Source organism: Opisthocomus hoazin, chromosome 8 (assembly GCF_030867145.1).
Source record: "Opisthocomus hoazin isolate bOpiHoa1 chromosome 8, bOpiHoa1.hap1, whole genome shotgun sequence".
Lineage (NCBI taxonomy): Eukaryota > Metazoa > Chordata > Aves > Opisthocomiformes > Opisthocomidae > Opisthocomus > Opisthocomus hoazin.
This window is the reverse complement of record NC_134421.1, coordinates 58,613,568-58,629,230: the sequence shown is the minus strand read 5'-3', so window position 1 is coordinate 58,629,230 and position 15,663 is coordinate 58,613,568. Positions and strand designations below refer to the sequence as shown.

Here is a 15,663-nt window from a genome sequence, read left to right as displayed (position 1 = left end):
TTCTTGCCCTTTTTGAAGATTGGAGTGACATTGGCCTTTCTCCAGTCCTCGGGCACCTCTCCAGTCCTCCAGGACCTCTCAAAGATGATGGAGAGTGGCTCAGCAATGACATCCGCCAGCTCCCTCAGCACTCGTGGGTGCATTCCGTCGGGGCCCATGGATTTGTGGACATCCAGATCGCTTAAGCGATCCCTCACACAGTCCTCCTCGACCAAGGGAAAGTCATCCTCTCTGTAGACTTCTTCTCTTACCTCCGGGGCCTGGGATTCCTGAGGGCCTGCCTTGGCACGGAAGACTGAAGCAAAGAAGGCATTCAGTAGCTCTGCCTTCTCCGCATCCTCCGTCACCAGGACACCCGCCTCATTCAGCAGCGGCCCCACGTTGTCCCTAGCCTTCCTTTTGCTGCTGATGTAGTTGAAGAAGCCCTTCTTGTTGTTTTTGACATCCCTTGCCAGCTTCAATTCCAGGTGAGCCTTGGCCTTCCTCGTCGCATCCCTGCATGCTCTCACTACGTTTCTGTACTCTTCCCAAGTGGCCTGTCCCTCTTTCCACATGCCATGCACCTTTCTCTTCTGCCTGATCTCCGCTAGAAGCTCCTTGTTTAACCATGCAGGTCTCCTGCCTCCTTTGCTAAATTTCTTTCTCAGGGGGATGCATTGCTCCTGTGCATGGAAGAAGTGTTGTTTAAAAAGCGACCAGCACTCATGGACCCCCCTGCCTTCGAGAGCCCTGGCCCACGGGATTCCTCCCAGTAGCTCCTTGAAGAGGGCAAAGTCAGCCCTCCTGAGGTCCAGGGTTTTGATCCTGCTTATCGCCCTGCTTCCTCCACGCAGGATCCTGAACTCGACCATTTCATGGTCACTGCAGCCGAGTCTACCTCCAACCTTCACGTCCTCCACCAGTCCCTCCTTGTTTGTTAATACAAGGTCCAGCAGAGCGCCTTTCCTTGTTGGTTCCTCCACCACTTGCATCAGAAAGTTATCATCGATGCTCTGTAGGAACCTCCTGGATTGCGCCTGCCTAGCTGTATGGTCTTCCCAGCTGATGTCAGGGTGGTTGAAGTCCCCCATGAGAACCAGAGCCTGTGACTGTGAGGCTGCTTGCAGCTGCCTGTAGAAGGCTTCATCAACCTCCTCCTCCTGGTCAGGTGGCCTGTAGTATACACCCACCGTAATGTCACCCGTGTGAGCCTGTCCCTTAATTCTAACCCACAAGCTTTCAACTCCTTCTTCACTTGCCCCCAGGCCAAGCTCAATGCATTCCAGTTGCTCCCTCACATATAGAGCAACTCCCCCACCTCTCCTTGTTGACCTGTCTTTCCTAAAGAGTCTGTAGCCATCTATGACAGCATGCCAGTCATGCGAGTTGTCCCACCACGTTTCTGTGATGGCGACCAAGTCGTAGCCGTCCTGCTGTATAATGGCTTCCAGCTCCTCCTGTTTATTGGCCATACTACGTGCATTGGTGTAAACACACTTGAGCTGGGCTGTCAATCTCACCCCTGGCCTTGGCACTCCAAGCCTAGGCTCATCCCTAGTGAGCTGGGCAATATCCCCTTCCCCCTTCAAACCTAGTTTAAAGCCCTCTCAATGAGCCCCGCCAGCTCGTGGCCAAGAATTCTTTTCCCCCTTTGTGATAGCTGAGCTCCACTTGTTGCCAGCAGGCCCAGTGCTGTGTATACCTCCCCATGATCAAAAAAGCCAAAATTTGACCGATGGCACCAGTCCCTGAGCCACCTGTTAACCAGGTGAGTTTTCCTGCCCCTTTCAGTGCTGTTCCCTGCCACTGATGGGATGGAGGAAAACACCACCTGCACCCCTGATCCCTCAACCAGTCGCCCTAGTGCCCTGAAGTCCCTTTTGATGGCCTTGGGACTTCTTTCTGCTACCTCGTCCCCGCCAACCTGCATTACCAAGAGGGGGTAGTAATCAGAAGGCCGCACCAGACCAGGGAGTTTCTTCACAACATCCCTAACCCGGGCCCCAGGGAGGCAGCAGACTTCCCTGTGGGATGGGTCCGGTCGGCAGATCGGGCCCTCTGTTCCCCTCAGAAGGGAATCGCCTATGACAATGACCCTTCTTTTTTTCTTAGTTGAGGCAGTTGTAATACGTAGGGCTGTCTGACTCGTTCTAGGCAACCCCCTGGATGGAGCCTCACCTTCACCCACATCCTCTGTGGCCAGTCCCTCACATTCCAGAGCCCCATACCTGTTGCTTAAGGGCAACGTTATGAGCACGTTCTGCGTGGAAGTCTTTACGTGAACCCAGCCGAGCGTATTTTGGTGTTTTCTAGTTAGGAAACTGCTGAAGAATTTCACGTACTGAATTCGGGGTTGGATAGTCAATGTTCTTTATTACAGTTTAAACAAAAAGAGAGTTGAAATCAATATAAATTATTTCAAAGTGAATAGCAGTGCAATAGAGAATCATTTAGGTTATTTATAAATATTTTTCCTTGTGTTAACACTAGTGATTTTTAGATGGAAACTGATGATTCTAGCATTTCAAAAGTACAATTTTCTGAATAAGGCTAAAATGTATCCCACTGTTTAAAACTGTACTTGTAGGAAAAGAGCTACTTCCTTATTTGAGATACTCAGCAATTATACTGTAATACTGGAGTACGTTCTAATTTTATACCTTTCTAAATTCAAAAGGAATGCTAAAGAATGATTCATTTTTATTAGATGTAGATTTATAGCACATAAAATTTGTACGATTTCGTTGTAATATTTGTGTATAAGTAAGTTCCTATAACGCAAATGTAAAGCAAGACGACAGAAGTGTCATAGATGAAGCAGGTAATCACACTTCATTGTAAAGCTTACGTAGGTGGGAGCGATGTACATGGACCGTAAGTACGGCCGTGGCACTGAAGACCCGTGGCGGTGTTGCTGTCCGTTCCCGGTGTTGAGGGTGTTGTCCAGCTATGCTCACTGAGGGGCCGACATTGCTTTCTGCAGCAGCTGAACCATGATGGGGTAGACCGGCGCAAACTCCTTTCCTTCTCTCGTTCTTATGGACTGAACATAAGCTTCTAGTGCACCACTGAAAAAAAAAAAGACAAGTAGCTCAAGCAATTAAAACTGCATACAAGGACTGGAGCTTGGGATCTGCAACTGACATTAAGCAACTTCTGCTCTACCACAGAATTTTCCTCAGATGATCTCGCGTGTCTCTGGAAGGAAACGGGCAAGAAAGGCCTTACAAAGCTCTACATAATTATTTCATGATCTTTCTCTCCTTTCTTGCATGTTTTGAGGAGCGAACAAGTTAACATTTAAATAATCAGGAGCAGGATGTTGCAGATGGCTTGAAATGACAGCTCTGACGCACAGCCTCGGGCGCAGTGCTGTACTGGTAACCTTCGGAAGTGAAAAGACAAGACTCCAGCTGCTGCAGACACTGAGGATGCGACGTGGAGAATGGGAACTGGGCCGGTGGGGAGCAACCACGAAGCCTTCAGGTGATTCCTTGGCCAAGTCCCCTGCACGGCCGCTGTCCGGCAGGAAACGCTGCGCTAGCCCCCAGGCAGCGCGTGTGCACGCACTTGTACATCTCCACTGTTTTTCTTACATGTTGTCGTAGGATGTCACACCTACAAGTAGTCGTGTGTGATTTACACAAATAGATTTTGAAGCTAAAAGGGGCAGCTGTGATTACAGACTTGGCTGTATGCAATTCAGCTTGCTTTGCCACACAGGGCTGCCTTCCATCCACCGATGCTAGGGAATAACGTTGTTGAATGACAGCATCTCTGGACAACAAAGACTTTGTAAATGCTGATCTGTTCAGATAATTCAGTAGTCCATTAAGCAGACCAAGTTAGTTTTGCCACACTTAAATATGGCTTCTAATTTGATTTTCCTCTCTTTTTTTCCCTCTCGTGTTCCTTCATGTAGTAGACACAATGATGGTGGCGTTTCCTTCTAAAACCTTTTGTCGACATCATGTTCTGTTGGTGCTACTTACAGCAAAATTGTGACATTTAGGGAAACGTGCGCATGAACAACAGACCCTGTTTCAGGTGGGGACTAAGATGACAGCTGGCATGTGCTGTTCCTCTTCTGGTGGGTGACAGCTGCAGTGCCAACACAAACCCTCACCACAGACCTTCCCGTCGCACGCAGCGGGGCCCGCAGAGCCGAAATCGTTGCTCTGGGTCATGGAGCGGGAGAGCAGTGCTGGGGTTGTGCCTCCTGCATTCCCTCACGGATGTGCAGAACACCAGCACGGCAGCTCTGCCAGCGAGGCACCGCGGGGGTTTGGTAACTTGGTAGGGGGAAGGTGGGTGCCTGTCATGGGCCGTGGGGTTGAGGGAGATGGTAACAGTGTCGTGCATACAAATACACGTCGACTGCTGTAGGGCGGTGGGCTGGGCCGAGGGGGGCTTGGCTGTGCTCGCGTTGGCTGCTGCTTCCAACAGCCAAGCTTGCGCTGAAGTACTGCGTTCCCACACAGAGTTCGGGGGACCTAAGGCAGTGCTGGCAGCGCGGGTGTGCTGCTGGCGACGGGAGGTGAACGAATGGCTCAAAGTTGCGCCAGAGGAGGTTTAGACTGGACATGGGGAAGCATTTCTTTACCGAGGGGGTGGTCGAACACTGGAGCAGGCTTCCTGGAGCGGTGGTTGATGCCCCGTGCCCGTCAGTGTTGAAGAGGCTTTTGGACAATGCCCTTAACAACATGCTTTAACTTGGTCAGCCCTGAACTGGTCAGGCAGTTGGACTAGATGATCATTGTGGGTCCCTTCAAACTGAAATATTCTGTTCTGTTCTATTCTACCTTCTACAAAAAATAGTCCCTTGTATTAAAAGGACAGCTGAGAAACTCCTGTGACAGTTTTTTTACTGTAACTCATTCACCCTGCTGAATCTCTCCCCTTCCACTCACCAGTGACCCTGTCTTTTCCTCTATACATTCCCCAAAGTTTGTTGGGCCCGAATAGTTTTTAGAAGTCATCGAAAGCTGAAAATAGAAAAAAAAAAAACCACATTGACCTGCTTAACTTAGAAAGCTCTGACACCTCTTGGTGAAGCTGTGGGTTGGCATCAGTATCCCGGTGGTAACACTGCTATCCCTTCCCAACTTTATCTCCTTGCTTTGAAAAAGCCCTTGAAAAAGATGACAGCGATAACCAGATCCCTTCAGATGAAAGGGAGAAGCTTTGCCCTAAAAGCAGCACCCAAAACCACTCAATGTCAGCCCTTGACAATCCTGAGCCAGACTGTTCTTTCCATCAGATCTAAAAAGAGGGAATGAGATTTAGGCTACGAGATTTAGGCTACGCTAAGTGCCAAACGCCAGGATTAGAGTCCCACCTTCCAGCAGCTTTTATCTTTTTTATTTCTCTCCTGCCTCAAAAGAATCTGATTTATCTGGCAAAAACAAGCTGCATCAGTGGCAGCCATTGTCCTCTTACAACTCAAAAAGCAGCTAAGAAGAATTTGGTGAATTGTTTGATGGCCTCAGAACTGCCCAGACCCTTCTCCTTCCCAGCAGGGACCAACAGCAGGCAGAAGTTGATCTTTGTCAGCTCTCTTCTGCTGTGCTTGCTCTTCTACTATGGTTTTGCACTGTTTCAGACAGAGCCAAACGTCATCAATATGACCAGCCCAGGAACATCTTAACTCTCTTTTCTGCTCAAAAGATAACCAATAATTACTACTCCATCAATACTGTAAGGTGAATTCTCAGGCATTTTTCTGAAACAGACCTTGTACAGCTCTACATTGAACAATGAAAATAAAAGCCTCCTCAGTACTCTCAGACTAAATGCATTCACTGTTTTCCGATGTCCCATGTTTGCACCTCCACGAAAAGTATTTAAACGTGCTAAAGCTGAGTGTTAAAATGCAGTTCATAATCAATAACTTGGCCGGAAACACTGAAACAAAAGCTTGGTTCTTCTCAGACAGTAAAAATTTTGCTAATGGCCAAACCCATGCAAAGGCATGGTGAGCATCGGCTCCTCACCCAGTGTAACACTTACGTCAGGCTGCCTTGACTCGTCAGCCTTCAGCTTGTGAAGGTTATTTTGTAAATGCCACCATCTCACAGTGGTGGGGATTTCACGGCGACTCTGGGGGAACAACTGACGGGAACTGCAGTGCCAAAGGAATGAACAAGTCATGGAGAAACATCTACCACCTGACAGAGGACAAGGGTCCCTCCGGCGCAGAACCAACCCAGGGAATCCCTGGCTTCACGCACCCCCGGAGGCACGGCAGCAGCCTGCTCCCACGCGGGCAGCTGTCAGAAAGCAGCCGGAGGGGCCTTGCACCAAGGGAGAGCATGAAAAGCTGCTGCAGCTGCCAAAGCCGCGGTCACCCCTACTTGGTGACCTCGGAACAACCCGTAAACATGGTCAAGCTCTGATCAGTTCAGGAAACTCTTCTCTGCATTGCTGCCCATGGTAACGACATGACGGTGACAGGCCAAGGAAGCCTGTCCAGCCCATTAGGAACAGCACCCCTGGTAGCAAAAGGTCCAGGCAGTGAATCGGCAGAAATCACGAATCCAGGGAGAAAGAATGTTTGGAATCTGGGGAATAATGGTGAGGTGGCTTCAGAGTGAGAGGGAGGTATGGGCTGGGAGAGGGAACCAAAAGCACCAATGCTCATAAAGCAGCCGTGATTTCAGAAGTACATTTGCGACAGGAACGTCGTTTCTCTGAAGTTACCAAGTCTTAAGGGTGGGACTGTGGCGCTGAAATACGGACAGAAACACGGGCAGCGCAGGGAAGCTGCCTGGGGCAAAGCAAGGTGGCTGCTGCTGCACACAGCCAGATTTCAGCTCAGGCCTGTGACAATACGCTTCACGAAGTTGCTGAGATGCCTACATGACTGTACCTCATTTTAGGAGACAGATGAGTTTAGTTAGCAAGGTTAAGAGTTGAAATGCAGATTTATGATGGCATTTTTGTAAACTTTACCAGTCCTAGCTCAAACAAACTTACGTAAACTATGCTGGCAATACAGAATTCAACTCAGATGCACGGGTTTACCATTAAAATCTTGTATTAAAAAAAGGTAGGCTTGCTCCTGTAGAGGACACTGTAAAAACACTAGTGCGTAAGTAGCACTGGAAAAATAAACGGCATCATGGGTGAACACAGTATCATCAAGTCTCTAGCACAGAAGAGATCACAGCTGTTGTCATATAAAAAGATGTAATTTATAGTTATATTACCGATGTTTAAGAAGATGGAAGAACCCTGTTTATGTAATATACAAAACATACTCATGAAGGGATTAGACTAAATAATGCCCTAAATTCAGCATCTTCAAGTCTAATAAAGGACATAAAACCTGTTCAGCAATCTGTTTCTATTTTAAAAGACAAGCTATGGTATACATTACAAATATTGTTTATAAAAGAGAGCTACAGAAAGAGGGTTGGTGGGATGTTCTGCATATATTAATGCTTCATTAAAAATGCCATAAGATGTAAGGAAAAAAAAAATCTAAGTTTAAGATGCCCTCCCACATAAGGAAAAGGATTTTAAAGCACTTATTAAATTACTTCACTTGCTTGAGCAAAAACATGAGCTTTCTTGGAAATCAGGACAAGCTGATTATATAAGACCCAGATAGTTCTTTTTTAAAATGTTATTTCAGCCCATGAAGATTTATATCTACAGTTAAAAGAAAAAAAAAAAGTCTATGCTTTCAGCTGTGGTCTTAAAGGGATCTTAATGTGTATCACTTAGAATTAATCTTATTAATTAATTTTATATGGAATTGTGAATACCAGTGCTACCCTCCTGGGCTCTGACTCGGTCAAATGGAGCCTGATGTAAAGGGTAAGCTTCCGAAGAGGCAGGGACCATCCTTCGGCGCAGTGGTGGGGCAGCACCCTGTGCGCTCTGGTCCCGATCAACTCGCAGGGCAGCTGGAGGACAGCAGGGCCAGACTTTTCGTCAGTACTTTGTTAAAAGTCTGTTTGCTCTGCAAACTTCAGGGCAAAGAGGAAAACAGAAAATACGCTTTGTAAGAGCACATCTGTTGGACACCAGATCTACTTAATCGAGTGCTGCTGTAAAACCGAACAGTGGAACCTCCAGCAGCATCATCCGTAGGACAAGCTCTAGCACGAGACATCTCCGGCTTATTCCAGACTGCATAATGAAGAGATCAAATGAACCGTGCGCTGGCAGACAAGCACGACTGACCCGGGGGTTTTAGGGAGGGCTCGCTCAGAGGGGCAGCTGTCGCAGCCAGCGGGCAACAGCCCTCCCTCCCTCGCTCCCTCCCTCCCTTCGTGCAGCAGCCCCCCGGCCACGCTGCTGCTTGCTCGGGTTAGCAGAGCGGAGCTGGGACCTGGCATGGCTCCGCCGCTTGCGGCAGAGCTGTCCCGCTGCTGTGCTGAGCAAGGCCGGACCGAAGGTACAGATGGGGCTTTCGTGGCAGTCCCCAAGCTGGCATTTGTCCCTGCCCCTAACAGGTTAGTGGTCAGAGCCACTCTCTGGCTCAGGACATCGCTCATTATGAAGATGAACCCTTCGCTGGGCCCAGCTTTCACCTCTGCTCCAGTGATGGTGAGCTTGAACAGGGGAGCTTACCCACACTCGAACGGCCAAAGAGAAGAATTTGGCCCTTGGGTGGATGCAGTGTCCTTCAGGCTGGCTCAAATCCTGCCACGTCTAAGAGGAAGGTTTCTTTTATGGAAGAAAAGTTGAGTTTTCAAACTTAATTTAAAAAAGAAAAGAAAAAAGCGCCCTGGCTGCTTAAAGCAGCACTCCTTTCAACACCATCCCCGCTCTGGTAGGACACCTGCAGCAGGGTCATCTCACCTAACTTTAAATGCCTGCAGGGCAGCTGTCTGCCTGAGAGCGCTCCCATGCCCCAGCCCACACTCCCTTCACTGAGCAGAGAAAATGGAGCTTTCAGGACACAACGCAACTGACCTATTTTAGGTACCTACTTCAGCATGAGATGAATCAGCCCCAGCAGCGCCTGTTTCTCTCTGTTGACTATAAAGGGAGTCTAGCTAATATACCTCTGGCCAGGTAAATCCACCCTTCATGCTGAATACAAGCAAAAAGAAATGCACAAAAATGCTCAGAATGCTACTAATTCATAACATTAACACCACGCTGCATATGAAGCATTTAAGTTCTACAGAGCGGAAGAAGCACTGCAATTAGCGTTAATATGAAGCTGTAAGGATTCTGATAACACAAGTAAATTAATATCTAAGCAGCAGGTCCCTAGAGTAATTGCACGGCTGTTACAAAGGGAAGTTGCAGAAAATTACCATTTGCAAGGCTGCAGCAAACGTAAAGATAATTTCTCGATGTAGGTCGGTGCAGGGGTCTCAAGGCTCAAAAGATCCAAGGTTCAATTAGCACGTCTGAACAACTACAGGCGGAGAACGCTTGAAGAGGGTGACTGGCAAAAGGCTCCAGACAAGTGAGCAAGACACCTGTAGTTCAAGTTTGGTTCATATGAAACACATGAAGAGCAGGCTCAGAAACATTCCAATATCATATTAAAGAAAACACGAGTGAAACATGGTCATACTAGTGACCGACGTTTGGTTGCCTGCCTTATGTACAGATACCCAGGCTGTTTAGAAATGACTAACAGGCGTGAGAGGAGATGGTAAAAAGGTGAATGCATACGGCAATGCCTACAGAGGCTACCAGTGCCCACAAAGGAGAACCATCCCCTTCACCCACCGCATCAAGCGCTGGTCAGCTCACCCCTGCTCTTTGCTCCCGACACGCAGTGCTACACGAGCTGCCTACCGAACCACCCGCGGGAGGGGACTGCTCGACAAATCTGTCGATTCACGTGGCTCAGCGAAGCTGTGTGAGGGATGCCTGCGAGCGGCGGGCCTGGGGATGGACGGAGAAGCAGCCAAGCGTGGGCAGTGACAAACAGCCTTGCTCTGGCGTACCAAGAGAGCCACTGGAGTGCCCGCAGAGGCAAAGCTGCCCTCTCCATGCCCTGGGAGGAGAGATCTCCAGGCAAAGTCCAAGCACACTGCAGCGCAAAGCAAAAGGACCACAGTCTCACTGTAAAATGCTCAAGTGATAACCTTGCTAAGTGACGATAACCTTGCAGCAGCACATCCTTGAGATTACAAAGTTAAAACATTCTTATAGTAGTATCTTATGCAAAACGAATAAAGGATTCAGTGAAAGGATTTAAATAAAAAGCTTAAGTATTCCAGCTACCCTACTTGGTCTAACAGATGACACTCTCTCTGTCTAAAAGCCTAGTCACAAGGCCTGTCCCTTAATACCTGCATGGTCAGAGCAATTTATCAGTGTCTGAACATGACCACCAGCAAACCCATTAACTGAATAAGTCTGGATGAAATTTAATTGCAATCAAAGACAAAAATGTGATGTAGTTTAAGGATGGCATTTTCAAATTTGCATTAAAGGATTGAAGAGAATGAAATCCCATCAGTTCTCAAATGATTTGCATTCTTGGCTTTCCCTACCATATCTGAAATTCAACATTGTCAGTTTTGCCGGTAATATCAGGACAGAAATTACAATCAAAATATTCATTACTAAGTTACATATACAGCTATATCAGCCCCGTACATATTATCCGTTCCCCTGTAATTCAAGGTGTCATTACTTGAGATTCAAGAAAATTTAGTTTTGTAGCCAACCTAGACTAACAACATGTCTAATTGTTAAAAAATACTGTTTTAGTACACATATGAAGAGATACAGTTTGTATTTTAATATTTGGAAATAAATCCTACTAACATCTACTGGTGATCAACTAGTATCTCCTTAATTGGCCCAAGCACTGCACCAGACTGCATGGTGCTATCAGCTTCAAGACCTGTAAATATTTATAGCAGACTCCTCTCGGCTGCTTTAAAAGCGCAGACAGATAATGGTTGCTTTTCTCAAGCACAGCCACTGCTGGCTGGAACCTGAAAGTCAGCTTTCATGATTTCAGCAAAAGCTGGTGGCACCCACGCGCAGAAGTGCAAGGACAGAGCTGGATCCCAGGCCAGACGGGGCCTGGCACAGCTCTGTGTGACCCCCTCTCCTCTGCCACTGGAGCGGGGGACACCGAGGTCAGCACAGGACACTGAGAAGGCAGCTGGAAGAGTTAGGGCATTCGGAGCCAAGTGATCATCCGAGCCTTGAATCCTGAGCATCCTCAGGCTGGCTCTGTCACATTCATACGACACATCTGTTCTCTCTAACATCCTTTAAAAGTCTGCTTGTTTTGAAAAACAAGACTCTTCATAACTTTTCTAACATTCTAAGATGCAAAACAGTACTTAGCTATAAAGTCACCTACCCTACAAAGATTTTAAAATCTGATGTAATTATCACTTCCTAAAGATCACGGGTTGATTTCCTGAAGAGTAACATTAACGGGTGTAACAAGGGTCTTCCATTTCTAAATTCCTACCTACCTTTTCATTGTTCAAACTTCCAAAGTTTCTCTTTCCTGATACAGCAGACAGAACAGCTGCAGCCTTAACCTTCCAACAGTCGAGAGGCAGTTTTGCTAAAACACGGTATTAATTTAAACCATCATCGTGCATGGTTTCCTTCTTTTGCAAGAGGATTATGTGCTCCCTCCAACTGGAGACTTCGGGTACAGGGGGCGGAGGGGAGTGTTCAGTTTACATATTCTCCTATTTTGCAACTCCCCCCATGAGTGGAGAGGGGGTAACAGTATTCATGATACATCTCCTACAGCACATTTTTTGACTTTTCAAGACCAGTGCTGGTGCACAGACAAGTTACTGCTTCATTATCATAAATGCAGAGAAGAAAGAAGCATGATTTTTACCGTATGAGAGTAAGCCTGTCTTTTTCCGATGGATGATCATCAAGCCACTGGGAGTAGCGGGCAATGGACCACTCAGCCCTCTGATACAGAGAAACACAAACAAACATCAATTACACATAAATGTGAAAAAGCTGTCTGCCCAGTCCTGACAGGGGTTTGAATCTAGATTTCCTGCATCTTACTTGAGCACGATCCAGGCAATTTGCAGACTGGGATAAGACCTGCAATTTCTTCAATGAGCTGACACAATATTAAAGAATTGAGAGGCTATTTAAAATCAGGTTATCATCTTCCTACTGTTAATCAAACAAAATATGAAGTCAATGACCATAACACCTTTGCAACAATAAAAACAAAAGCCAACAAACCATATAAAGTATGAGCTTGAATACTTCTAACTAAAATAACTAGGGCGAACTACAATGCTTGTTTCTCCTTAGGACATCTCAAAAAGAAAAGGCAGGTTGATCTTGTTACCTGGAAGGGTGATTTTAACTCTGGTGGTGCTCTCGTAAACAAGAACTGAAGAATAATGCTGAATGGAATAACCTCTCCCAGAGCTGGGCTACTGGCAATATGCTCACTGGTCTGGAACAGCAGGGGTCTGGAAAAATGTAACAATATACTTGTGAAAGGAAGAAAAAGCTTACCGTTTGCATTAGAAAAATGCCTATATGGTGGCGATATTACATCAGGATAAAATAATCTAAATTTTTTCCACTAGTCTGCATCTTAGGTTTTCAACACAGGTTCAGTGTGTAAAAATTAATTTTGTAGTTAAACAACACAGGACTGTAAATTTTATATTTTAGTGAAAACACTTAAGGTAACTACAGAACTCACTGTCATACAGAAGTTGCACTGAAAGCAACACAAAAAAGTACAATTTGGCCAACATTTGCATGACAAAGATTGTTAAATCATAGTTATAATCTGCATAAAATTTAAAATAACTTTAATCTATTTCTAATTTGCAGGTGGGTGTTGCCAAAAAAGCTCTCAGTTCAGTCAGAACTAACACGAGGTAATAAATCAGTTTTGAAAAGCAGTTTGGTCAAACTGCCAATTGCTAGTTCCTGCAACTGCAACTCACCTGAATGACCTCAGCTGTCTGTAAGACTTTCCTAGGTCAGAGACTCGCCGACACAGCGGTGCTACTGCTAGCTCCATCTACAAAAACAAACATTTTAATCTGAATTAGATTGTCCCAAAACAAAAAACTGGGTATTGAAGTAGCCTGCCTTTAAGCAAGACTCCAAACTTCTCGCTGGTGGCCGCATTTGAGACAAGCAGCTATTCTTTCCTTTCATACTGCATTGTCCAAACCAAGACTTTTGCCTTATTCTTGGCAACAGAGTAAGCACCCCATGACAAATGATACTGACAGACAGTGGTAAAGAACAGGAGGGCTCTCCTGAACTTTCTGAGACTGAAGCTTTGTCTCTTGCAGCAGGTTTATTTTGTTAGTGAGGAGTTTCCTGATGAAGCACTTCCATCAGCATCCCAAAAATCTGTTCTCAGCCAGGGCAGAAAGCAAAGCTAGGCAGGTCTCCACACACCACTCCTAAAGCAGTACAAGTGCACACCCATCTCAGCTACGCACCCTTTCCTTCAGTGAAGGACAAGGTGAAAGTGATTCCTTCTTGAATACTCAGCCTCAAATTTGGGGGCACAAAACCTACGCAGATTAGACAGAAGGCAGCTGGGACCCATTGCCACGGGGTCACATGGAATCACAGGCAAAAGAGCATCAGTAAGAGCACTGTTCCCATACTTATTTTCATACTGTTTGGTCTCTGAGTCACAGCAGCCATCTTCAAAAACAAACAATATTTAAAACAGCTTCTGTTTTTTTAAGCACTGGAGTTCACCTGCCTTTTTGAACAAGAGTCAGGCTCCACTTGAGTTTCTACATCATGTATGTGAGACTAAATTCTGTCACAGGCTCTTCATTAACAGCGAGGACACAGAAGTGAGAAAGAACAATTGCACTTCCAGATCCCAGACTGAATATGAACATTACGTGGCAAAATACGCACACTAATACAAACACCACCACTCAAAAAACTCCCATAGATTAAGTAATTTTAGCCAGATAGGGATCAAGTCTTTATTTTTGGCGTTCCTGAAGTGTCAGTCAGCAAAGGGATGTAAGCTTTATTCTCCACGTGCGTTTTTTAAAATCCTCAACTTGAAAGACTATTCAGACTTTGATTTCCACATAATGCACAATTAAGCTAAGTTTCAAAGGACGAGAGCTAAAATAAGTAACAAGATCCAAAACACCATACAATGAGCTTCCCATTTAAGTAACATCACTGAACGAGTTTCAAAGCGTTTGCGATAAGACACTATTTACAGTGAAGTCTTCAATACTATTATTCTTTCCAGCTATAGCATTTCCTCAGAGCTGCCTGCTAGGCCACCGGCTTCACCAAAAGCACGTAGCTATGCTGGGGTTCCAGCACAAACAAGAAAGATGGCGTGGCAAACTACAATGCCAGAGTTCATCTAAAACCAGAAGAAATTAGATTAGCGATTAATGCAAATCAAGGTCATATACTTCAGGCACCCATCTTAAAACACAGATGGCAGGATGGGAGTCATCTCACCTACTTCTCAACATCTACAGGTTCTCTTCATACTCCGTGAAGAGAAACAGCCACTTCTGGGCTGCGATGCGTCCTTCCCCAAGGCAGACATCTCAAATAGGTCAGGTGGGTCACGCTGGAAGAGCATCCACCTCCACACACTCGATCAGACAAAGCTGGGAAATCCAGAGGGCCTAAGCCAGGCACCTACGCTTCATCTACAGGCAAGGAGAGGTGGGCACCTCTGAAAGGCGATGGGGACAGCCCCACAAAGGTAGCCTCCAAGCAGTGCAAAGCCGCCCCCTGAGCCTAGAAACCTTGGAGTACATGCCTCACGCCAAGCACTTCCAGGCTGCTTGAAATCCCCATTTTATATTAAGCAGGAACTTGCAGAAGCAGAAAGTGAATAAAAATCCAGGAAGTAGAAATAAGGATCTTTGTATTCCACTTTCAGATGAACACTCCAGCCCTGGGCAGCAGCCCATTCTCCTCCTGCCTGCTGCCCTGCAGATCTTCTGCCCTAGGCTATGAACTGGCCCTCCTTCTACAGCGGGGTGGGATCCCTGCCCTGTCCCCAGCAACCTTCGCAGTCTGTGGGCTCAGTCACCTCCCCCGCACGCAGGCACAAGGGCTGCCCATTTCTTAGGCTGCAGAGCACGTACAGCCCCGCTCTGCAGTTCCCGAGCCAGCACGCTACCCCCGACAGCGCAGAAGGCCAGCCATGGGAAGCCAAGCTCCCCATGCTTGAGGAGGAGCCGTTGGCTGCTGTGCCGTGTCCGCAGTCTGCTGGCACAAGGGAGCAGCGTTGTGTGCATGCTCCCTGGGGACTTCTGCTGGGAGCTGCTCCAACTCCAAACTGCGATGAAGCTGAGAGCAAGTTCAGCGTGTTGTTCCCCCAGCTCCCCCAGGACACTTCTGAGCACGTGTGGGAGGCAAGAGGCCTGTCTGCTGCACAGGATCAGGAGCAAGGAGCCAAAAAGAGGAGCTCATTAAGCAGGCTTTGCTGCATCGTGATACAAGAACCCTACAGACCCTGAAAAACAAACGGGAGCAAGACTCCGATTTTTCCAGAGCTTCTTTTCAGGCATCAGTATTGGCTAGGGGCAGCTGGAAGTAACCGATATCCCGCAGGAGCTGGTGTCCCGGCTCTGGTGGGAGCCGTGGGCTTGTAGCTGTGAAGAACCAGGGAGAAGATAATTCTTCTAGGTGCTTTAGAGAATTTGATAACAGGCAACAAACTGCCAGTCTGACTTGTGGAAAGAGAGATGCATGGATCAAACTGCACTCATGAGG

The 15,663-nt window shown here is 46.8% G+C and overlaps 1 protein-coding gene across 1 annotated transcript in view; it reads right to left on the bottom strand.

Annotated features, from left to right (window-relative positions):
- Positions 1–2,040: 2,040 nt before the first annotated feature.
- COG5 (component of oligomeric golgi complex 5) overlaps positions 2,041–15,663 on the bottom strand; it is a 193,519-nt gene continuing 179,896 nt past the window's right edge. The window contains exons 19-22 of the mRNA XM_075429285.1: positions 12,873–12,949; positions 12,257–12,383; positions 11,780–11,859; positions 2,041–3,047 (exon numbers count right to left, since the gene is read on the bottom strand). Of these exons, the coding sequence (XP_075285400.1) occupies positions 2,933–3,047; positions 11,780–11,859; positions 12,257–12,383; positions 12,873–12,949 (399 nt within the window). The 3' untranslated portion in view covers positions 2,041–2,932. The remainder of the gene's footprint in view (positions 3,048–11,779; positions 11,860–12,256; positions 12,384–12,872; positions 12,950–15,663) is intronic.